At 56.4% G+C, this 23,391-nt stretch overlaps 2 protein-coding genes across 3 annotated transcripts in view; one reads left to right on the forward strand and one right to left on the reverse strand.

Annotated features, from left to right (window-relative positions):
• Positions 1 to 3,355: 3,355 nt before the first annotated feature.
• On the forward strand, positions 3,356 to 12,446 carry PPIE (peptidylprolyl isomerase E). Of its 2 annotated transcripts, none has more exons than XM_075909050.2 (10): positions 3,356 to 3,509; positions 4,408 to 4,506; positions 5,667 to 5,710; positions 6,229 to 6,255; positions 8,050 to 8,131; positions 9,640 to 9,740; positions 10,587 to 10,710; positions 10,808 to 10,993; positions 11,762 to 11,904; positions 12,001 to 12,440. In XM_075909050.2, exons 1-10 carry the CDS (start codon positions 3,479 to 3,481, stop codon positions 12,067 to 12,069), a joined length of 906 nt encoding a protein of 301 aa, XP_075765165.2. In that variant the 5' UTR covers positions 3,356 to 3,478; the 3' UTR covers positions 12,070 to 12,440. The 2 variants fall into 2 exon arrangements, with proteins under 2 accessions (XP_075765165.2, XP_006139197.3); XM_006139135.5 differs by lacking the exon at positions 3,356 to 3,509 and adding an exon at positions 3,542 to 4,294 and having other exon boundaries at positions 12,001 to 12,446.
• Positions 12,447 to 15,628: 3,182 nt separating this feature from the next.
• Positions 15,629 to 23,391, reverse strand: part of LOC102461383 (bone morphogenetic protein 8B) — a 44,952-nt gene continuing 37,189 nt past the window's right edge. The window contains exons 5-7 of the mRNA XM_075908734.2: positions 22,605 to 22,684; positions 22,024 to 22,134; positions 15,629 to 18,936 (exon numbers count right to left, since the gene is read on the reverse strand). Of these exons, the coding sequence (XP_075764849.2) occupies positions 18,787 to 18,936; positions 22,024 to 22,134; positions 22,605 to 22,684 (341 nt within the window). The 3' untranslated portion in view covers positions 15,629 to 18,786. The remainder of the gene's footprint in view (positions 18,937 to 22,023; positions 22,135 to 22,604; positions 22,685 to 23,391) is intronic.

Here is a 23,391-nt window from a genome sequence, read left to right on the forward strand (position 1 = left end):
TGGTACTTGGTCCTGCCGTGAGGGCAGGGGACTGGACTCGATGACCTCTCAAGGTCCCTTCCAGTTCTAGGAGATAGGTATATCTCCAATTCAGTGGCAATGCCAGTCTCAGGGGTGCATTCACTGATAAAATGTCCACTATGGGATTGGTGTCCTTGTTAACAACCTCTGCCTGAACCCCCAAAATGGCTGCCAATCTATGCAGCAGATCCTGGTGGGCCCCAGCATCCATGGAGGGCAAGAGCGGAGCAGGGTCAACCAAAGCCTCATCTGGGGAGGATGACAGAGAAATATCTGGGGAGATATTTTTCAGAGAAGGGGTTCTGATTCCTTTCCATTTAAAAATCCCCAGGCACTGCAAGAATGGGAAAGATCTGACAGTTCTTCACGCTGAACATACTGTGGACCTCAGTTCCTGCTGTGTGTTCAGTTGGATATTCGATTGCATTTCTTTCACCAGTTGCCTAGGGTGGTGTAGGATGTGACATTTCGATTACTCCGCTAATCTGAGTAGTCGACAGAATTTCCATCGACTACTTGATTAGTCTATATGGGAGGAGAGGGCTGCTCGCTATCCCTGCTGTGCCTCTGCCTTTGAAATGCAATGAGCTGCCTGTGGCTCTTGTGACATTCCAAAGGCAGAGGTGCAGCGAGGAACCTGGCAGCTCTTACTATATTTAAAAAGCAGAGGTGTAGCATCTGGGACCTGGTGTGAGCCAGGACAACTGCATCCCAGCTCGGGCCCAGTCCCCGCTGCGCCTCTGCCTGCCCTGCCCCCCTGCGAAGATGGTGCTGGGGGGAACTGGCTTTTAAGCCAGCTTCTGCTCCACCCCCTTGTTGCCTCTGATAGAGGTAGCAGTGTGTGTGGAGGGTGGGGGAGTGACTTGTTGCTTACATCGCTAGGGTGGTGCCGTGCTAGTAAAACTATTCTGCACCTTCGAAGGTGCAGATCTCAGCAGCAGATGGTTTGGGGTTGGAGGGGATTCTTTGGCATGGAAGTTATTCTAGAAATGACTTGCAGAGACAGCACCACGAGGTGTAGGGCTAGTACTGTCAAAGGATTTAAGAGAATCTCTACTAAAAAAAAACCCTTCCATGCTCTCCAGCGTTTTTCAGTTTCTCTGCAGAGTGCTGCTTACATCATGGGGAAACAAAGGCTTAAAACAGCATTGCAAAGTATTTGAGATTCTTGGAAGAAAGGTGCTGGAGGTGTATAAAATGCTCTCCCGGTTTGTAGATTTCAATGCCCTCTCAGTTTCCCACTTTGTCACCCTGCTATGTTTTGTGTGAGCAGGGTAAGGTATTGAAATATACAAGAATCCCCCTCAGAAATCTGGATTCTGATATTTAACACTCTGCACCGAAACCCAAGAATAGAAGCCAGCAGAGCAAAAGTGCAGAAATGCAGGCCCCCCTACATTGCCTGAGGCAGGTCTTAAAGCAAAGAATTTGGAATTCTAATGATACTGAATCCTTTGAACAGGGAATTGAACAATATATCATAACAGAAATTGTGAAAAATCGGTTACCTCTGAGAGGTTACATGTTAGATCTGTTGCCTGAGCTGACCACGCTAATAGTTCTGTTTGCGCTTCTACGTGACAGCACCACAGTTCATAAATGTAAAGCGGAAGAATGGTTATGTTGCAGTCTTGGGGTAATCAGGAGTAACTTCCTGATTAGTTGGGAAAGCAGCTGTGTCCGAGCACACCAGGGAGTTAGGCAGGGCCCTGACACACACTCATTAGGAATAGGCAGTTGGTACTCGAGTCAGACCCAAACACAGCTTTTGCAAGCACCTTTAACACCTGTGATCCTTGACTTTGCCATTCTGGATCTGGTTGTCTGTTTGCATTAACTCTTACATCTAAGCCGCGGGTACGTGAAGTGCTGGTTGTAATGCTAAGCTGATGCCACCCTATCACCAGCCTGGCTTGCAAGAGCAACTAGCTGATCTGAGGGTTGTGAAAATCTGCCCAGAGCCAACAGTTGCTTCAATCATCTAGTCGTGTTCTAATGCAGGGTTTCCCAAAACCTGCTTTGTGGAGCCCTGGGGCTTCTCAAGAGTCCTGGGGCGCCATGAGAAAATAATGACAGTTGAATGACCTTGTTACTAATTCTCTGATACTTGTCTTGAAAAGAAAAAAACTAAGAAATATAGAATTCTAAAACATTGTCTTTATTTGCATACTTTTATGGTCTCGGTCAAATTGTCAGGCCTGGCTCTGCAGCTAAAAAAGTCTGGGAAACCCTGTTCTAATGGATGAGGTTTAAGAAGCTTTGTTGTGTGAATGGGGAGTTGAGCCATCTCAGTTACTAAGTTGTGGGTTAAAATTCCACTCTTAGGGGTTACTAATTTATCAAATCTAAAGCTAGGATGGACCCCTGAGATCTAGTCTCCTCCCTTGTAGAGTACAGGTTCAAGGACCCCCCAAAATAATTCCTAGCACGGATCTTTTAGGTTATAGCTAGACTCACGGCTTCTTGCGTGAGAAATATGCAAATGAGGTTAAGTGCGGAATAACCTCTGCCCAACTGATCCAGCTACCTCTGAGCCTGTGTGAACCTAAACAGCTTTCACAGGTGTTAGTTTCAGCCACAACAAGGAGGCCCATGGCACCTTAAGGAGTGCTTTTCAAACAGGCCAGGACTGGGTGGGGGAATGGCTCTTGTTGCTGCAAGGCAATCAGGTGATGGGGGCGGGCGCTACGGCAGCTCCCTGCCTGTCCTGGTACCGCAGACTGGATTGTGGCCTGCTTGGCTCCTGGGTGTGTGGGGCAGAGCACACAGGGCTCCTAGCACTGCCCCTGCCCTGAGCACTAGCTCCGCACTCCCGCTGGCCAGAAACCTGCTGCTGCTTCTGGGCGCAGCATGGTCTGCGGGGCCAGGAGAGGCAGGAAGCTGCCTTAGACCCCCCCCCCCCCCATCTGCTGGCAGGGAACCGCTCGAGGTCAGCCCTGTCCCCTCCCGCACCCGACCGCTCTCAGCCCCGCGCTCCAGTCCCAGCACGCCGACGATTTTCTCCAGCGTGGGGCAGGAGAAAAGAAAGTTTGCAAGCCGCTGGCTCAGAGGCTCACAAGGCGGTTGAGTCTCACGCCTGGTTCACTGTCGGGCACCTGCATTGCCAGGACCGGAGCGAGTCCTTTAGCTGCCGGCGGCCTGAGTCTTGCGGGGGCCCCCGACTCGCTCCGGTGCCGCTCGCTCCTCAACGTCCCGGCTGCTGTTTACATGGCCTGTGGCTGGCGGGGCAAGAGACCGCGGGGAGGGGCTAGTGAGTGACCCCCCCAGCCCGCGCCAGCTCGCTGCTCCCCCAGCCAGAGCCTGCGCCCCGCGCGCGGGGCCCGTCCAGGGACGCGGGCTGGGGACCAGCTGGCGCGCCGGGGGCCGCGGGTTCGCGCCCGGCTCCCGCAGCCCAGCCGGGCGGAGCGCAGGGTGAGGTTCCGGGGCAAGGGGCGGAGGCAGGCGCTGGGGCGGGAAGATGGCTTCCACCAAGCGGGTGCTGTACGTGGGTGAGTGGCGGCTGGGGACCGGGGCCAAGCCCCCCACGTGCGCCCCGTGCGATCAGCTGGAGCGCCGGCGTGGGAGCGAGCACAGCTGGGCCCTGCCCTTTCCCTCCCTCCCGGGGCCGGCTGGTTCCTTGCGGGGTTTGCCGGGGGCTACGTTGCCCTTCCCTGCCTCCCTACACCCGGCAGCCCCGAGAGTGCCTGTTCTTACCCAGGGGTCTGTCGGTTGCCATGCGGGGTTCGGAAGACTCTGACCCTGGGGAGGGATTAGCAGTTTGGGCGAGGGCAGAAGGGGAGTATTTGGTGCAAGCCAGATTTAGTTTAGCCGGCGGGAAAGGAGCCGGAATTGGTTGTGAATTCAAGTGGTTCCTGCATTTTTCATTTCTTCAAATGGGTTTTTAAGAAGGGAGGAGTTTGGAATGGGACCCCCACCCCTTTGGGGTCCTTATTTGCTGAGGGAGAGGGTGGCCCCTTCTTTTTTTTTTTACAGAAGGGATTGTCTTTCTCTGAAGCCCGTAGTAGGTTTTGCAAACAGTGTAAAGGCCACTGGAGAGAGTTCCGTTTTTTTCCCCAAACTGCTGGCCCCAAAGACATAGCCACAGGCTTAATTTTCCTGGGGCTAAGATAGGATTCAAGCCATAAGCAACTTTTCACAATGTTGGGTTCCTTGATCTATGAAGCATCCGCACATGGCCTGGAAACCAGGTCGGTCTCTAGAGCTCTTCTTTGCGAGGCGACTGGTGGGAAGGCCAGCTGGATACAAATACTCCTGCATTCTGCATTAGCTGCAGGTGACAAGCTGCCTTTAATTGCCAGGCCATTTGGCATCAGTGTAAATTCTGCCCTGGGAAGTCTTGTGGGCAAGCAGGCTGTGCAGGTAGGGACCGTGCTATGTGTCTTGCAGGTGGACTCGCGGAAGAGGTGGATGAAAAGGTTCTTCACGCTGCTTTTATTCCATTTGGAGATATCACTGATATTCAGATACCTCTGGACTATGAAACTGGTGAGTCAATTCCTGCTTTGGTCGGTCCGTCTTTCTTGCTTTGTGTGGGTTTCTGGGTCAGGAATCATGCTCGAGAATTCGAGGCAAGTGTCAACTTGCTTTCTTCTGCTGCCCTCTCTGGGGGATTGGCTGCTTCCCAAGAAACCACAGCTGGTGAGACCGCCCTGATAGAGAGAACCATGCACAATAGTAACTGGACAGGATTGTGCTTCTGTAACATCCAAATCTGGAGAGAGTATTTCCCCAGTGCACCTAGGACAACTGTGGTTCATGGCCTCTCAATTTGCTGGCTGTGTTAGGTCACAGGCTGTCTTTGGAACGGGCAAAACTTTAGAGACTTGGGTTTTCCCATGTACTTAATCAGTTTCAGAAATTTCTTAGCATCCTCTGAATAACATGGGCATGGAAATACAATTTAAAAGCCCGACCCTGAAAAATCACCTACAAACCAGTGTCCTCTCCCCGCTTCTTAGCATAGATTCAGTAGCAATTGCAGTTGACTGTTTTTACAAAAAATGTATTATCTGACCATATATCTGAATATTATCTGAATATATGGAGACCATATATTCTCCAGTGCATTTGCTAGGACTCCCTGAAATATTTGCACGAACAATTAAAACTAAATTAAAGTAGATTAGCATGGTGTCTTTTGCAATGTCTTTCTTTTAAATCCCGTTTCTTCATTTATTTCATAACGAGCAATTTTAGGGTTTTCTCATCATTACATGTGGCTCCAATCCTGCAGTGATTTCTGTGTGCACAGACCTGGCTTCAGTTGGGCTCTGCATGGATCCAGGTTCCCTAGAGTTTATTTCAGGATGAAGGCGCAAACTTAGCTCTTCTTTCTGTACACCAAATGGTTTCCATTCATTACTTGAGAATGACCTTGATGGAGATTTAGTATAATTAACACCAGAACAATAAAGAACAGTTTAATGCTGCTATAGAATTTGAAGTGATTGAAAAATGGACCATTTTTTTTAACCCCTGATGTTACCAGTTCTTTGCTCCAGCCACTAAAACCACAAGAGGGTCTGACTTCTCAGCTGGGGAGGTGGCAGTAGAGAAGTTAATTTCCTTTAGCAACACGAGTGACTCGTTGTCGAACCTCTTGGGTTTTCCCAGTGCCTGTAACTGTTCATTGTCTCTCTCTACAGAAAAGCACCGGGGATTTGCTTTCATTGAATTTGAGTTGGCAGAGGTGAGAATTTGAGTTGGCCCATTTGAATAGAGTTTGAAATCCGCCACCATTTTTTTTATCCAGTCCTGTTGGCGCGGAAGTCGCTGGTAGTTTGCAGTTCATTGAAGTGGGAATAGAATTTCACCTCTCACTGACTCCTTCACGGGGCTACACAAGCAACCATCTCCGTGTTTTCTGCTTTCTTTGGATGATCATGCGGAGGCACCTCCATCCTGGGGATTCTTCCTGGTCCCGGATGCCAGTGGTTCCTTTAATCCACGGATACCACATGCTGTCACCTGTTTGTGGCCTGCTGACCCTACCCTAGGCTCCAAAAAATAAAAAGCAGCATGCCCCGGCACCCGAATGGTGCGCAGTTTGGAGTCATTTGCTGATTGGCCCAGTGGGGAGAAACCTACCCATACAGCTGACCCTACGTCTGAAAAAAATGTGTAAAGGTCCCTGGGAGATGTGGCAAGAAGACGGGAGGAGTAATGGCTGGATGAGCAATAACCTGTTTTCTTTTGCTGTTTCTGTAGGATGCTGCAGCGGCGATTGACAATATGGTAGGGGTTCCATTCCTCTCCGGTCGCTGGTTTCTGGGGAAGTGTGGCTTTTCCTCTGTCCCACACCTGGCTCTGCGCTGCTCCCATGTGATATTCCCCTTCACAGCTCTTAGGCCAAGGGAGGGGCAGATGGATTTGGTCCCCTCTGTCCCTTTTCTAGTAGGGATGGGTGGGTGTTTTAGTCCCTCGGTTCTGAACTCTCCCCCCGTGGGCATGGACTCCAATCAGAAAGGGGTCCCAGCAGTTCGTAGTACTGGCTGGGGGCTCCTAGAGAGCCCAGCTATACGTACAAATCGATGAGGACTGAATTAGCTGCTACCCCTCAAGAGAGACCGTGGAGTCACGGTGAATTGTCCTCTGAAAACATTCACTCAATGGGCAGCGGCAGTCAAACAAGTGAACAGAATGTTAGGAATCATTAAAAATGGGATAGGGAATAAGACAGAGGCTATCTTATTGCCTCTGCATAAATCCATGGTACCTCACATCATGAATACTGCGTACAGATGTGTTGGCCTCATCTCAAAAAAGATCTCTTAGCATTGGAAACAGTTCAGAAACGGGCAACAAAAAGGATGAGGGGTTTGGAATGGCTGCCCTAGGAAGAGAGATTAAAAACGGGGACTTTTCAGCTTAGAAAAGAGGAGACGAAAGGGGGATATGACAGAGGTCTATAAAACCATGACTGGTGTGGAAAAAGTGAACAAGGAAAAGATATTTACTTGCTCCCATAACACAAGATCTAGGGCGGATCACCAAGTGGAATGAATAGGCAGCAGTTTTAAAACAAACAAAAATAAGTTTTTCTTCATGCAGCGCAGAGTCAACCTGTGGAACTCCTTGCTATTGGATGTTGTGAAGACCAGGACTTTAACAGAGTTCAAAAAAGAGCTCATGGAGGATAGGTCCATCAATGCTTATTAGCCAGGATGGGCAGGGCTGGTGTCCCTAGCCTCAGTTATGGACGATAGGGGAGGGATCACTTGATGGTTCCCTGTTCTGTTCACTCCCTCTGGGGCACCTGGCATGGGCCGCTGTGGGCAGACAGGACCCTGGGCTGGATGGACCCTTGGTCTGACCCGGTCTGGCCGCTCTTCTGTTCTTAGCTAAAATGGGGGGCTGTGGTTTGGTTCTGTGTCTGACTGTCGCCTGGCCCAACGCGCTCCTGGTCCGTGAGTGGGGTTCTTAGTTGCTACGGTAACAGAGTCAATTCTGCCAGACAGGCGGCAGGGAGGGAGGAATGTTCTGTGTTTCCCTTGGGGCCTGGTGAGAACATGGGGGATTTCTCACTGTCACGGAGTGTGGGGGAGTCCCCGGCCCTGCACCCCATCCCCAGCCAGGCGGGACGCTGAGCCAGCAGGCAGAACAGAAGGTTTATTGGTTGATGGGCACAGCGTAGCACAGACTCGTTAACACAGGAACCAGGAGCAGTCAGTACAATCCAACCTGGGGAGAGGGGGACCCCGAGCCAGCGCCCTGGGCCCCCTCCCTGCATCCTAATCCAGCCGAGACTCACCCACACGCTCAGCAACCCCGCCGCCTCCTTCCTCCAGCTTCCTGGGCAAAAGTTGTCACCCGATTGAATCTCCCACCTGGGCTCAGGATACAAGACCTCCTGAGCCATTGTGAATGTGCTGGGCTGGGCAGCCGCCCTCCGTGAGAGCCTCACCCAGGGAAACTGAGGCACACGCCCGGCGTTGTTGCAGGACAGCAGGGATCACGTAGCACATAGCAAAGCCGACAGCATGAGTAGAATCCGCGCTTCGTCCCCCTCACCTTCTTCATTCCCCTTAGAACGAGTCGGAGCTTTTTGGCAGGACCATCCGGGTCAACTTGGCCAAGCCCATGCGGATTAAGGAAGGCTCGTCCAGGCCGGGTGAGTCGGTGGGTGGAAGGGAAAGTCCTGGAATGTCCCGCAGCCAGTTCTGCTCGACTGCCTCGTGCTGGGGGTGGGGTCCGTCCGCTTGCTGTGCCCCTGCCCGGTGCCCCTAGCTCCCCCTGTGCTGCCTCTCCTAGGATCCGAGGGGCAGAGGCTGTCGGCTAGTCCCCCCGTGAAGGAAACCCAGGTGGCCCTGCCTTCCCCAGGGCGCAGGGTGCGTGTTTCCAAACCATCTGCTCTTGGGGAGAGCGACCGTGCAGGGTGCGAAGGGGAGTGGGAATGGAGTTGTTCCACGGCAGCGACTGGGCAGACACGGTCCAGCCACGCAAGCGCAGGAGTGAAGCGGTTCCCGCCCCGTGTCCGATGGGAGATGCTTCTGCTGGTCTCAAACCCACGTGCTAGGCAAGGCCCCACCACTTGCATTTTGAAAATATCCCCCCCCCCCAACTGCCCATCCCCTGAACACACTCTGAAACCAGGTGGGAAATGGCTCGCTCTCCCCCCCCCCCCATGCAAATGTTCACGATTTCAAACCCTTTCTTGTTCCGCATCTGGACAAAACCCGAGATCTCGCGAGCGAGGAGAGAAATCCACCCGAGCTGCCAGTGAGAACCCACAGCTGGGTGCTTGGGGCCATGGCTGGCTGAGTCTCTCTCCATGCCTCCCCTTGGAGCCGTCGCGCTTTGTCTACATGACTGAATAGTCCCTGGGCCAGAGAGAGACCAATTCTATCGCCCAGCGACCGATTCAAATCAGGCAGATCAAGGACTTGAACCTGGCTCTCCCAGAGCTCGGGCGAATCCCCCAGCTGGGCCAGACGCTTTTCCACTAGAAATTCCATCCTGCCCCGGAGAGACCTTCCTGACCAAAGGAGTCAAAAGCCGCCCTTCCCCACAAGAAGTTTGTATTTCCTGCTTGGGGGCCTTGTCCGAGGGGTCCCACGCTCGACCCACGGGAGCAAGGAGGGCTTGTGAGAGTCCGTCTGTTCTCGCAGGCGGGGCCCGTTGTGCCGTGCTATGAAATGCAAGGTTAGCTCTGGGAGGGGGGAGTTTTCCAAAGTGCCGAGGTGCCTTAGGAGCCATGGGGTGCGTCTAGGCTGCAAAGAAAAGAGAAAACACCCCGCAGCCGCGAGGCTCAGAGCGGAGTCTCCAGGCTCATGTCTCCATCGCTTCTAAAAATAGAATTCAGGCTCCTGCATCGCTTAGGCCGTTTGGGAAATGTTCCCAGGGCAGAGTAGCCACTAGGGCAGACACTCGGGGCTGATCCTGCCAGTAATTTTAGGGAGGCACCTCTCTACAGGAGGTTTTACTAGGCTGCAGCTGCTGACCTGTGTAATGGGTCCATGATGCGGGGTCTGTGTCCTTAAGAGTTCTCTTGCTGGGGATCAAGTGCCCCTTCTTAAATACCCTAACGCTGCCCAGGGCATGTTCAGGTCTGGCTGTTCGTGCACCCAGGGGCTTGTTGGCTTTAGGCCCTGTTCCGAGCCCTTCTTCTCTCTGCCCCAGTCTGGTCGGACGACGACTGGCTGAAGAAGTTTTCGGGGAAGACCCTGGAGGAGAATGCGGCGGCAGAGGGGGCGGAGCCTTCCCAGTCGGAGACGCAGGAGGTAAACGGCAGGACGGGGCGTGGAGAAGGGAGGAGTCGGGAATTGTTGCTCTTCCGTCCATCGGAAGGATGAGCTGGAAATGGTCAGGCCGTGGGTGGGACGTGGGTTTAAGCGGCCCTGTGACCGGCAGCACGTCCGACCAGCGGACAGGCCTGGCAGCGCCAGACATGCCTTTGAGAAGCCACAAAAATAGAAAGCGGCTCGTTCAGAAGCAGCTGGGGTCCTAAGTGCAGTGTGCGGTGGCATGGGCTAGACACCCGGGTCCCCCCGCTCAGGGCCCTGGGAACATTCCTCGAACCAGCTTCCCTCTCGCTCGGGGTGGGCGTAACGCAGCGGCGAGCCCCTGGGAGGCTGCCACTATATCTACCTGCCCTGGCCACAGGCACTGGCGAGTGTCGCTCCCATTGGCTGCAAGTCATCACTCCCGGCCAATGGGAGCAGCGGGAAGCAGCATCCCGGTCTGTGCTGCTTCCCGCCGCTCCCATTGGCCAGGAATGGCAGCCAATGGGGGCTGCCATCGCCGGTACCTGCGGCCGTGCGGGTAGATATAGCAGTGGGGGCCAGCCAGGAGCTAACCCAGATGGACCGGGTCTGGCCTGTGGGCTGGTATTTGCCCACCCCTGTCCTGCCTAGATTAAGGCTAATTCAGGTGCATCTACCCCGGCCGCAGTTGCCCCTCCTGGTTGCAGCGCGGCTGTTCCCTGCGCGTGGGGGAGCGGGCCCGTCCTGCAGGTGAAATTGTCCCAGCTGAGTTGTCGGCTCCCCTGGAGCCACGAGCCGCCGGAGGCTGAGAGCTCCCGGCTGGAGGGCTCCGTAAAGGGACACGGCTTTGGTTTTCTTCCCTAGGGCGAGCCTCCTGCTAAGAAATCCAGGGCCAACCCTCAGGTGTACATGGACATCAAGATAGGAAACAAGCCGGCTGGCCGACTCCAGATTCTCCTGCGCTCGGACATTGTGCCCATGACGGCGGGTGAGAGCCAGCGCCTCTTCGGGCGAGCGGTCGCCTCTAGCGTCCTTGCTGGCATCCTGAGCTTGGGTTTTGCTTTCTTTCCTCCCCCTCCACGCAGAGAATTTCCGCTGCCTGTGCACCCATGAGAAGGGCTTTGGCTTCAAGGGGAGCAGTTTCCACCGCGTCATCCCCCAGTTCATGTGTCAGGCGGGAGACTTCACCAACCACAACGGCACGGGAGGCAAATCGATCTACGGGAAGAAGTTTGACGACGAAAACTTCATTCTGAAGCACACGGGGCCAGGTAAGGCCGGACCCTCGGCGCGGGAGCGGGCTGGCTTCCTGGGGCAGCTTGGGCAAAGCTCGTCTGGGGTAGATGACTGGAGCGTAGAAGGTTTGGGGGTGACTGAGTTCACTACTGGGAAACGGTGCTGGATTCTCCGCCTTCCGAGGTACGTCGGCCTTGGGGTAGGGCAGCACGCAAAGTACGTTCGCTGCTCCTCCTCCACACAGGCAGAAATAGCAGTGCAGATGCTCAATTTTTTTTTCATCTGTGTGTGGAATTGTGACGTAGTGCGGGTACCTTGCTGGTTGCTAGGCTTGGGCTGTGGGTGACCCCACTGGCTGCTGTCTGTACCACGGCCCAGCAGAGTAGCTGATGGGTCAGGTAGGTTACCTGTTCGACTGGTTACCTCCCAGGGAGAGGAACAAAGGGAGGAAGGCGGAGGGCAGCCCCTGGCTGGGGGGCAGGGCTGGAAGTTGGGCAGTTTCTGTCTGGTATCATGGAGGAAGCAGCCTAAGCAAGGGGCTGGGATTTAGGGGCTCAGTCTCCCCCATCTCAAGGGGGCTGAGGCATCCTAGGCCTGCCCTGTAACCAGATGACATCTGTGCTGGGCTGTATCCTGGAGAAGCAATAAACTCCCTCTGTTCTACTGGCTGGTGGAGTCTGTTCGTGCCACTACCGGGGTGCAGGAGTCGGGGGAACCCCGCCGCACCGTCACAGGAATACATTTTGTGCGGTGCGCTGAGGCATATGTGGATGTGCACCACAATAACAGCGTTTTGCCCCCAGGGTTGTTATCCATGGCAAACTCTGGCCCCAACACCAACGGCTCGCAGTTCTTCATCACTTGTGACAAAACGGACTGGCTGGACGGGAAGCATGTGGTCTTTGGAGAGGTGACAGAAGGGATAGAGGTGGTGCGGCAGATCGAGGTAGGAGTGCGGGAAGCAGGCCAGGGGCATTTCCCACGGTGTTTCTCTGGTCTGACCTGGCGATTTGTCTTTACTTCCGGTTTCATTTTTCTTAAGGCTCAAGGCAGCAAGGATGGGAAACCCAAGGAGAAAGTGATTATCTCAGACTGCGGGGAGTACGTGTGAGCCCCTGTCTGGCAGGAATCCGGACGGAGTAACCAGATGAGGCCGCGGAGGCTGGAAGTTGTTCTGAATAGGGAAAAAACTGGAGACGACCAGGGAGAAAAGTCACCGTGGGACTCTCCAAGTCGCCGTTGCTGCAGAGTTTCTTTAGGAACGCCCACGCTGGCTTGGGTTGGTCCGCACTAGGCTCGTCAGTGGATCCTTTTCCACCCATGGGATCAGAGGACGATTCCTTTAAGAAGCTGGAGCGGATCGCGGATCCTTCCTCTGCGGGGCCTCGCCAGTCTGCCAGTCTTCTGCAGAGACTTTGTACTTGTTTAAAATAAACTGGAGCTTTGATAAAATACCGGAAACGCGTCTCTTACCTCGGCAGTCTCACAGTGGTGGTGTTTTTAGCATGCAGACCACGGTACGGTCTAGGTCGGCGAAGTCCAAACAACAGTCACCGTCTCGGAGAGCTACCCGTCTAAGGAAATTGTTGTCCTGGGAAAGGCTGGAAGCAGCAGCGGTCCAGTCGGCCTTGGGTTTTATGGAGTTAATTGCAGACCCGGCTCGGCCAGCTGCTTGGGGTTCGTGCACTTTGTTGCATGCAAGGGGGTGAGTGTGTTGAATGGCCTTTCTAGCCGACCTCCGACGTCCCCGCCTTGGTTTCCCCTCCTGTAAAATGGGGACCCCTGATACTGACAAACAAGCATCGTAAAACGCTTTCACATCTCGGGATGCAAAGAGCCAGGCAGTGTCAATCTAATTCCCGGCCATGGCGTAGGACAGCCCTTTGCACTTTGCCCTTTACCCTCCCGGTGTTTTGTCTAATGCAGCAGTTCTCAAATGTTTTGGCCCACGGCCCACCCCTGTGCAATGCAAATCTTTCCACAGACCACCAGCCAACTGCCTGATGACAAACTGGGTGCAGGAGCAGGCTGGGGTGGTGGTGGTGGGGGGGGGGGCTGGGCAGGAGGGTCCAAGAACATGGATGGGGGAGTCTGGGCATGAGAGGGAAGACGAGCGCTTACCTGGATGTGAACCCCTGCTACTCACAGGCACCGCCCCCGCTGCTCCCATTGGCAGGGATTCCAGCCAATGGGAGCAGCGGGGAAGCCTCCAAGCAAGGGGTTTCCTGTGCTGCCGTTCCGCGAGCCATGGGCAGAGAGAGAGAGAGAGTGAATGGATCCGCTTCCTGCCCCTATGAGCCAGATCCAGCCTGCAAGGCTCAGGGCCCCCCCCCCACACACACACAGCAGGAAGCCGGCGCTGGCGCTCCACCCACGGGGCGGGGGGGGGCAAAGGGGGCTGGAGCTCCAGCACAGGTCCCCCAGTGCAGCGGGGCGGTGGAGCTCCGAGCCTGCAGCCCACCGGCAAGACGCTCGCGGACCATTGGTGGTCCACAGACCCCAGCGTGAGCCCCCCCGGTCCTGCCCCCGGCGGGCGGAGGTGGAGCGGGTGGGTTGCAGCTCCGTGCAGCGGGACACTCAGCATTTGAGCTGCCTGTGAATGGCTGTTAGGGACTGAAAAGGGCTGGCCCTGCCCTGCCCTGGGGTCGCTGGTTCCCGCCTGTTGGCCTCCGAGCCGCCCTCGGGAACGGGGCGGTGCGCGTGTCCTGGGCTGGAGCTGCCCTTGGGAATGGGGCAGTGCACATGCCCTGGGCTGTGTGGAAACGTGCCTCCTCCGAGAGCAGGGCACTGTGCGTGGTGCCAGGCGAGGGCACGTAACGGGGGGGACGTTCCCAGGCCCGTGTGAACGATCATAGCGCTCGGTCCGTGGGTCTGTATCAGCCCATGGCGTTGGCTCGCGTGGCACTGAGCTGCTCATTTACCTTGCAGGTCGTTAGTTGGGGCTGCCATTTGCATGGCAAGAAAGGAACCTCAGTCTCACCGGCGGTGCGGAACTAATAGCCGCGGGCCGCCTCAGAGCAGAGAGCAGCGCGGCATAACGCTGAGGTCTGCGCAGAACCGTTTTCTGTAACCACCCCGGCTTCCCCTTTCTGAATCCAGTCAGTCGCCGGACACGGGAAGGGGGTTACAACAGTCGTGCTTTAATCTCTTCATTCCAGACTCACGCAGGCCCACAGCGCATTTCGTGTCATATTAACACAGTGCTCTCCCTCCCCCACCCTGCAACTATGAGAACGCTAAACCGCACAGGGGCCTAAAACGGCAGCCGGGGTCCTCAAATGAAGAGAGGCAAGAACTAAAAGCATGTTCCTAGGCCGACGATGTCTTCCATCGCGGCTCTTCACGTACACTCGTGGCCGGCCGTTTTTTTTTGTAAAGCAGTTGTACATCATCAGGGGTTGCGCAGTATTAACCTCTAGGTGAGCCCCGGAGCTTAGGGCAGTGGGGTGTTCTGAGCGCAGAGGTATTGACAGCGCTTTCCGACTAGGACAGGAGAGCGTTTTAGGCCCCTAGGAGTCGCCCGAGTGACTCAGAGCAGAGGCCCCGCAGAGCCGCAGACCGGGGCCAGCACTGGGTGCTGCAGAGAAAAACCTTGGCTGATTTTAGGATGACAGGAGAGTCACTTGTCCCGCACGTGAGGGCTTGAATAGGATTGGGGGTTAGTTTGTTTATGGCAAGGCCGTTTCCCCAAACAGGGGAGGTCCTTCCTGGTCTTTGGGCCAAACCCTGCTGCCCAAGCGAGACCCAGAGCAGTCAGCAACTTTCAGAGGTCGGAGCAGGGCAAGGTGGGCGGTGGCTTAGGGCCACTGGGAAGGTGCAGGGCCAAGGAGCGAGGCTGCCTCCTGCTGGCTCACCCGTGCCTCCGGCATCGTGGTTGCACCGAAGCCTCCATGGGAGGGGGGAGACAATCCCAGCAGCCAGTAACACGGCTTGGCGTAGCGGTGCTGAGGGGCAGCAGGCGGAGAAAGCACCTGCCTGTCGCACCATCGCCGGTTACTGCCACCCATCGTCCGACCGGCCTTTGCTCCAGTCGTAGACGCAGCAGGGGGTCAGGCTGAGCAGGGGTGCGGCAGCCCCAAGCGCCGCTCCCCTTCCCCAAGAGAGCCGGGGAGAGACTGCGAGCTGATTTGGTTGCGAAATAACCCCCCCCCCCCTCAGCCTGTCATGTTGTGTGTCATTTGGCCCTTAGAATGCTGCAGTATCCAGGGGCAACCACCAGAGGGCGCTAAATGCCTGACCAGTGCACACCTGTCCAGGCAACACCTCTCTAGGGCACCTCCTGGGAAAACACAAACCCAAACAGCCCCCGGGCAACGTCTCCCCAGCTGTGATCCACCTGCCCTGGGCACCCTCCCTAACCTGATTCCAGGCCACTCAGGCTATGTCTACACTCACAGCTTCTTGCATCAGAAGTATGCAAATTAGACTAAGCATGGAATATCGCCAAGCCTCATTTGCATACCTAATGAACCACCGTTTTTGCAGACGCGGCTCTTGCACAAGAAAGCCCTCTTGCGCAACGCCACTACGCCGATTCTTTTCAGGACGAACGGCATTGCCCAAGAGGGGTTTTCTTGCGGCAGAAGGGGCAGTGTAGACAGCTCCTTCTGGTGCAAGAGCCTCTTCTACAAAAACAGTGGTTCATTAGGTATGCAAATGAGGCTCAGCAATAGTCCCCACTTAGCCTCATTTGCATACTTCTGCCACAAGACGGCGCTAGCGTAGAGCCAGCCTGGGAGCAGGCGAACGTGTGCTACGAAATAAAGGGCAAACAGGAGGAACGGTGCAGTGGGCCGGGAGCACGCAGCTCTGCCGCTATAGCCAGACCAACCCAAAACCCCTCACTGCCGTGGCCCCCAGCGGAGGAGACCGGCACGCCCCACATTCCCCTCGCACACCAGAGCCGGCGGGGCCCAGGCTAGTAGATTTCTGTGTGCTCCAGCCCTGTGGGCGGGGGGTTGGAGTACCGGCACAAGCTTCCCAATTCTGGGGGGGCGGGTCTCCAGGGCCCCATCTAGGCAAGCCGGGAGCTGCATGCGGCCCCCTAGGCCTGAGCGTCCCACCCCGGCTGGCGGCGCTGTTGTGAGCCGTGCAATGCCAAGCCGGCCAGGTGGCTTTGCAGTGACTTGGGGTGGGGGTGGGGGGGCTGTGGGTACATGTGTGATGGGCCTGTGGCCAGCTACCCTTAAGACTGCATCTCTGACGGCAGTGGCGAGGGGGTGCCCAACGCCCTGTCTCTGGGGTGGGGGGGGGCAGGCACGAGGCAGAGCGCCATGTAGCTCGGACGCCTGTGGCCATCACCAACAGCCCGGGGTGGGGGGCAATAAATGATACTACCTGCCCCAACACCCCCCGAAGGCTGGCACAGTCGCTTGGCACAGAAAGCCGCGCTGGCAGCGTGGAAGGCTTGAGCAGCACCGCCCCCCCCCCCCGCCCCCCCATGCTCCGTAGCGTTCCCTAGTTTAACTGGCAAAGCGCCTCCTCCCTTGCGGGGCAGTGAACCCAAAAAACAATGGTGCCTCCCGGTCGTCGGTGTCGGTGCAGGGCTGGTCGGCTTGGCTTTGCCAGGCTCCTCAGCCTTGCTCCAGGGCACCCGAGAACGCGGCACCGGCGGTCGCCCGACACGGCCCCTGGCTCCCTCCTGTGTGCTCACCACAAAGGCTTCTGCGTTACTGAGGCCTTGTCACGCACGTGGTAGCGAGGCCGGCACAACGTGAGCCCATGGGGCACAAGCTTTTCCAGCCATGCCCCCGCCGCCCCCCCCTGCCCGCGCCTGGCCAGTCCTAGTGTTTGTCCCATTGCCCAGCCCAACTCGGGCGCTGCCTACGGAGCCGAGCGGCCAGAGAGCAGCAGCTGCTGGCCGGGGCCTTCGTGTGGATGGCAGCGTGGGAGGCCTTTGTGTTTTAGCCCTGCTCCTGCCCCACCGTACCCAGACTTTAGTCTGCTCTGGTGATTGCGGCAGGGGGCCCGGCCGGAGCCCAGTTTCTTCACGTCTCCCACCCCCGTGAGAACATCATGTGCCCCTCCCTGATTTCGCACACCACTGGGTTAAGCAGAGCAAGGCCCCCTCCCCCCCCAGTGAGGACACGACTACAGCAGTTCCCACCCAGGAAGGAGACTAGACCCCAATTCCTACGTGGCACATTTCACCTGTAGACCCCAAAGCACATTACAAACAACGGGGAAGATCAGGATCCCCCTTTTTACAGACGGGGAAACTGAGGCACAGCAGCAGAGCTAAGAACTAGAACGCGGTTTCCTGACCTGCACACAGGAGAAAGCAACATGAAAAGGGTCCGTTCCTTACATCTTTCTTTTTTTGTCACCTCCCCCCCCCCCGTCTTCAGGCGTCACCCCCAAATGAACTAGCCCCTAGGGAACAATTGGACAGGAAGATGGCACACAAAAAGGGATTCCCCGACCAAAGCAAATACTCAGTCGATGCAGCCTTAGCAGACTGTGGGCCGCTGGCTGAGACAGACTGTAAAGCCCCCTGGGTCATGACATGAAACAGTCTTTAAAGTGCTACCCGACTCCTTTCTGTTTTTGCTGAAACAGACTAACAGGGCTCCTCTGTGAATCCTAAACAGGAAGGCTACGTCTAGACTGGCATGATTTTCCGGAAATACTTTTAACGGAAAAGTTTTCCGTTAAAAGCATTTTCGGAAAAACGTGTCTAGATTGGCAGGACGCTTTTCCACAAAAGCACTTTTTTGCGGAAAAGCGTCCGTGCCAATCTAGATGCGCTTTTCCGCAAAAAAGCCCCCATCGCCATTTTCGTGATCGGGGCTTTTTTGCGGAAAACAAATCTGAGCTGTCTACACTGGACTAAAAGGACTTTTGCCCGAACGGGAGCAGCACAGTATTTCCGCAAAAGCACTGACAATCTTACATGAGATCGTCAGTGTTCTTGCAGAAATTCAAGCGGCCAGCGTAGACACAGCCGAAGTGTTTACTTCCCAGATAAGGGGTTTATTTTCATAGAATCACAGCACTGGAAGAGACCTCAGGAGGCGTCAAGTCCAGCCCCCTGCCCAAGGCAGGACCAATCCCAACTAAATCAACCCAGCCGGGGCTTTGTCTGGCCTAGCTCAGAATTTTTTTTTCCAGTTGGCCCATTTTAAAACTTTAAATGTTGTGGTGGGGGGAGGGAGGTTAGTTAGCCAGCTATTTAAGTGGCCGGCCGCGTTTTCATTTAATCGTAAGTGCTTGTTCACTCCAGGGTGCTTGGCCGTAAGTAGTGAGCGAGGGAGTGATTCCGAAGCCACTCATGTCCTGCCTTCCTCGGCCTGGTCCCGGGTACAGACTAACCCTCACCCGCCAGCCAACCCTTCTCTCACCCCACCCTGGACTTAAGCAGTCTCCGGGCTGCTCTCGCTAGTCTCGTGAACTAGAGGAGGAGAATGCAGGTTGCACCTCCTTAAACTGAGCCTCTCTGCTCTGGCAACATCTGAGGTCCAGCAGGACCACGGACGTTTCTGGACCACAGAGCCCACGGGTCGGGGGAGCTGGCGGGCGGCAGGGGGACCACAACCCTGCCAGGGTTGGCAGCAGAGCCGGCTGGTGGCAGGGGGCTACCAGATTCAGAAGCGGAGCTAGCAGCAGGGCGGGGCCGGCAGGGGACCTCCCCTGATCTGGCAAATTCCCTCATTCAGGACCGGACAGGACCTGAGGGCGCCGGACCAGGGAGATCGCACCTGGAACAGGTTTGTATTATCTACCACTAGGCGTTGGACTCTTCTGGACTTTGGCAACAGCTAGCTGGGCTCCAGACCCGTGAAATGAGGTCTTTCTCCGCGCCGGAAAACCAGCGGGCGCATTTCCTCCGTCAGTGGCAGCCGCAGGATTTCACGACCATGTTGCGGTGCTTTTTGAGGATCACGTTGTTGTTGCTGTCGTAATAGAGGACCGAGGTCGCGCTGAGCTTGGTGGGCGCACAACAGGCCTTGGGAACCGCCTCGGGCTTCATCAGATGAACCTGGGCAGGAAGCAAGCGAGCAAAGGTGAGCATTTTCCTGTTTTGACCAAGCTGCAGGCTCCGGGCAGGAGCAGGAACTCGCAGCAGGGAGAAACGAGCCCTCTCCAGGCAAACATGTGGTTTGTCGATTTCGTGAAACGCAAGCGCTTCAAAGCGAGCAGCCCGTACCTGGGGAAAGGCGCAGGTTGAATGGGCGGATTATTTCCCAGCTTTCCTCAAAATATTGACTCTCAACATTTGGCAGCGCGCGCTGCCGTTTACACTGGACTCTTTCTCCTGGCTCCGCTCCGGCAGGGCAACGCATCAGTTCAACTGAGATTTCTGTGCTGCGCCCTTGTCACGAAACATACGCACCCCAGTCAGAGCCCGCGCAGGGCTGAGGCGGCGGCCGCAAACCGGTTTGTTTTTGTTACCCGGGAATGAAATATTTGGTTTCGCTCAGCGCCTAGGAGCAAGGAGCACGGAGAGTCCACCCCCCCACCGGGTGTTCGGTGTCCAAACTGAAAATTAATGTGGTGCAAAAAGCACTAAGTACACAACCGTGTCTCCTCTCTGAAAGTGACGCTGCCTTGGCACAGTCGCTGGGTAACATTCACACTCACTCACTCTTTCTACTTCAGCACAAAAGCCAAAGGGGGCGAGATGCCTAACGCCCACTGAAATCACTGGGAAGGCAGGGTCATGGCTTCACGTCCTGCCTCTCCTGGGTCGGGTCAGGGCAGCCAAAAGCTGGGCAGCACCAGGGCAGGAGAGCTAAAGGCTGCGCTTCCGAGCAGGTTGCAGGGCATGTTCTGGTGTGGCCTAGGGGATAGGGCACTCACCTGGGGTGGGAAGGGTCATGGGTTCCTGTCCCGCATTGTCCTTTTGAGAGTCTGGGCTTTGATCTTTTTTAACTGAATGTCCTTGTGCCCCTCCCAACACCGGATGCTTGTGCATGTGGCTTCCCGGCAGAGCCGTGGAATGGGTGCGTGGCACACACTGGATGGGTTTGCTCGGCACAGACTGTCATGGGAACAGTGGCGATTTGGGACGACTCGCCTGGCAAGGCAACGTGGAAGGCCTGTCCAAACAGGCGGGTCCCTGAGAAACCCTGTGGGATTGGAGCCCACAGGAGGAAAACTGGCCCCACTGAACACACCCGCAAAACTACCACCCGCTTCCCCGGGGCAAAGCGGCCTCGAGCCTTTATAGTGTGGCCTGATGGTGCATGGGGCTTCGGGATGTTACCAGAGACGAACATTAACCACAAACAACAACGTGTATCTCTGTACAGCAGCCCAGCGGCTTTCAAAGGACGGGTCGTGACCCAGCGCTGGGGGGTGGAATGTCGGGCCCTGGGGATCGTGTGACCAGTAGGGGGCGCTAAGGCAGCTCCCTGGCACCGCAGACTGCGCTGCACCCCAGAAACAGCCGTCAGCAGACCCGGCTCCTAGGTTTGGAGGGAGAAGCGCAGGGCTCCCTGCACGGCCTCTGCCCCGAGCACTAACTCCACCCTCTCACTGGCTGGGAACCTGCTGCCGGCTGCTTCTGCGGGCAGCATGGTCTGCGGGGCCAGGCGAGGCAGAAAGCTGCCTTAGCCCCCTGCTGCCTGGGAACCACTCAAGGGAAGCCCCTCCTGCCGCAGCCCTGACCTTCAAAGCCGGAGCCCCTCCTGCACCCCAAAGCTCCATCCTCAGCCCCACCCGGAGCCTGCACTCCAGCCACCTCCTGTTGGATTGTGGCATCAAATATTTTTTTCAACTGGGTCATGAGAAAAAAGTTTGAACCCTCCGGGCTAGAAGACTTACCTGGCATTGCCTGGGTCCTTCAGGGCAGGGGGCTGGTGGTGTGGGGGTGTGGGGGTCAGAACAGGGCCTGGGGACGTGTGGGTCTCAGGGCAGGCGGACAGGAGCATGGGAAGGGGCAGGAATCAGGGCAGAGGATGAGGAGAGGGTGGGGGTGGTCGCTGGCTTCTCCCTGGAGGTGGCCCAGGGCAGCAGGGACTGCGCATCCCATCTACCAGCTTATACCGGGAGGGGGCAGCGAGGGTTCCTCCCTCCCCGCTTGACCCAGCCTGGAGTGGGGGGGCACTTACCTGGTTTACAGGCAGGCAAAATTCAGAGCCTCGACCCTTCTGGCCACTCCCTTGGTGGTACGGCTGCCCCCAGCGGCCACTCTCCTATCGCATCCCTCCAAACAGCAGCCCCTCCCTTTGCATATCATGGAAAACAGTCCCATTCCCGGGGCTTCTGGTAGTCCTGGCACCACCAAACCCCGGCCGTGCTTTACATTAGGAGAAGAGGAAGCTGCCGACGGAATGTGGTGGCCCCAGCGCTAGGAGCTCCTGACCAAATGGACTCGCAGATGAGCTCAGATGTGCCCAGGGCAAGAGGGTTATCTCCTCCAGGGGTCCCCTACACCGGGACTCTCTGGTTTGGCAATGGGCCATGGCTGTTCCTGGACCACAGAGCCCAGAGACAGGGAGGTCTGGCAGCAGGACGGGAGTGCAGCGGGGCTGGGGGGCAGAGCTGGCGACTTGGCTGGGATTCCTGTGGCAGGGGGGTGAGCAGCGCAGTGGGGAACTCCAGACCTGGCAGCCAGGGAGCTCCAGCCCCAGGGATCCCCAGCCCCAGGGATCCCCGTCTGGGCCAACAGCAATCCTGAGTCAGTGGGGCCAGGCATGGGGCAAAAGGAGCCGGCAGCAGGGAGGGGCAGTTGGACTTCCCATGGTCCAGCAATTCCCTTCGTTCAGGACCGGTGAGGTCCCGAGGGTGCCGGACCAGGGAGGTCCGACCTGTACCAGGCACATGCATCGACCAGCGGTCAAGGCAGGGACTCCTAGCCCAACGGCTTCCAATCTAGCAAAAGCAACATGCCTCCCGGAGACTAGTCCGTGCTTTCAAACGTTACCCGGCCAGTAACCTGCGCGGCGGGGAGGCATTCGCAGCACAGGCCCTGGTCCGCTCCACCCCCACTGGAGACGTTCCCCCCCCCCGAGAGAGGATATGTCTGAAAAAGCAAGCGACCGGCAGCTGCCCACCGTGGCCAGGAACCGGCGCCAAGCGGCCGCAAGCCACGGAAGCCCTGACGCCTCCATCCGCTACTGACCAGGGACTGCAGGATGGCGTGGTTGGTTGCATTCATGCAGGAATCCAGAGGAAAGGCGCAGTCTCCTTCGCAGTAAAAGGCGGAATATCCCTGGGGGGCAATCACCCAGTCCTGCCAAGAGAAAGACGGTATCACCGATGGCTATTCTGCACATTGCGTTCGCCCCAGTGCCGCCGCGCCCCAGCTGCTCAGCGCGGGGCCAGGGGGCTGCTAGCTGTTACGGTTTATTCTGATTTGTCTAGGGCCCAAGGGTGCCGGATCAGGGAGGTCCAAGCTATATTGGGCACATGCATGGACCAGCATCCCTATGGCAGGGTCACTGATGGGTTTTGGGCGGTGTCAGTTCATGGCTGGCTTAGTCACAACCAGCGATGTTGTTACAGCCAGTCCTGGTGAAATCTCCCAGGTCAGATCAAAGGGAGGCAGAGGTCCCCGGCTCTAAATTGCCTTCTGTCCCCGGAGGAGTAGAGGCGGGGGAGTCAGACGGACAGCGCTACTTCCACAGGTTTCCCCACTGAATTTGCCTGGGTAGGAATTTATACGGCAGAAGACAGAAGGGTGGGGGAGGGGGGAGGATTTACCAGCCATCCGAGGTCCTGAAAGCTGACATAGAGTTCGTGCCTCCTGCAAACCTGTCTGCCTTCAGAGACATGAATGTCATCTGGTGGGAGGGGAAAAAAGAAGAGGGGGGAGGACTGAAAAAATACCCGTCACTCGGCTCGCAAAGATAAACAACCCGACAATTATTATAGAATCCCAGAACACTAGATCTGGAAGGGACCACGAGAGGGCATCCGGTTCAGTCCCCTGCCCCCACGGCAGGGCCAAGCACCGTCTAGACCACGGGTTCCCAAACTGGGGGTGTGTGAAGAAATTCCGGGGGGGGCGCAAGGCAATCCAGCCTCCCCCCCGCCCCATCAAGTTTTGCTGCCCCGGTCAGTTCCTTTTTTTTTTTTTTTGCTCAACAAGTTTTGCTGCTTTTTTGGGGGGAGGGGCATGTGAGGGTTTTTCAAAAATCAAAAGGGGGGGGGGTGTGATGCCAAAAAGTTTGGGAACCGCTGGTCTAGACCATCCCTGTCAGGTGTCGGTCCAACCTCCTCGTCAATATCTCCAGTGATGGGGATTCCACAACCTCCCTGGGCAATTTATTCCAGTGTTTCACCACCCTGACAGGAAGTTTTTCCTCATGTCCAACCTCAACCTCCCTTGGTACAGTTTAAGCCCCTTGCTTCTTGTCCTGTCCTCAGAGGCCAAGGAGAGCAAGTTTTCTCCCTCCTCCTTGTGACACCCTTTCAGCTATTTAATTTTTTGTAAGGCATTCATCCTAACCATCATCTCCACTTGTGCCTGGCCATGCGTCAGAAACAT

Source organism: Pelodiscus sinensis, chromosome 26, assembly GCF_052426305.1.
Source record: "Pelodiscus sinensis isolate ZL-2025 chromosome 26, ASM5242630v1, whole genome shotgun sequence".
Taxonomy (NCBI): domain Eukaryota; kingdom Metazoa; phylum Chordata; order Testudines; family Trionychidae; genus Pelodiscus; species Pelodiscus sinensis.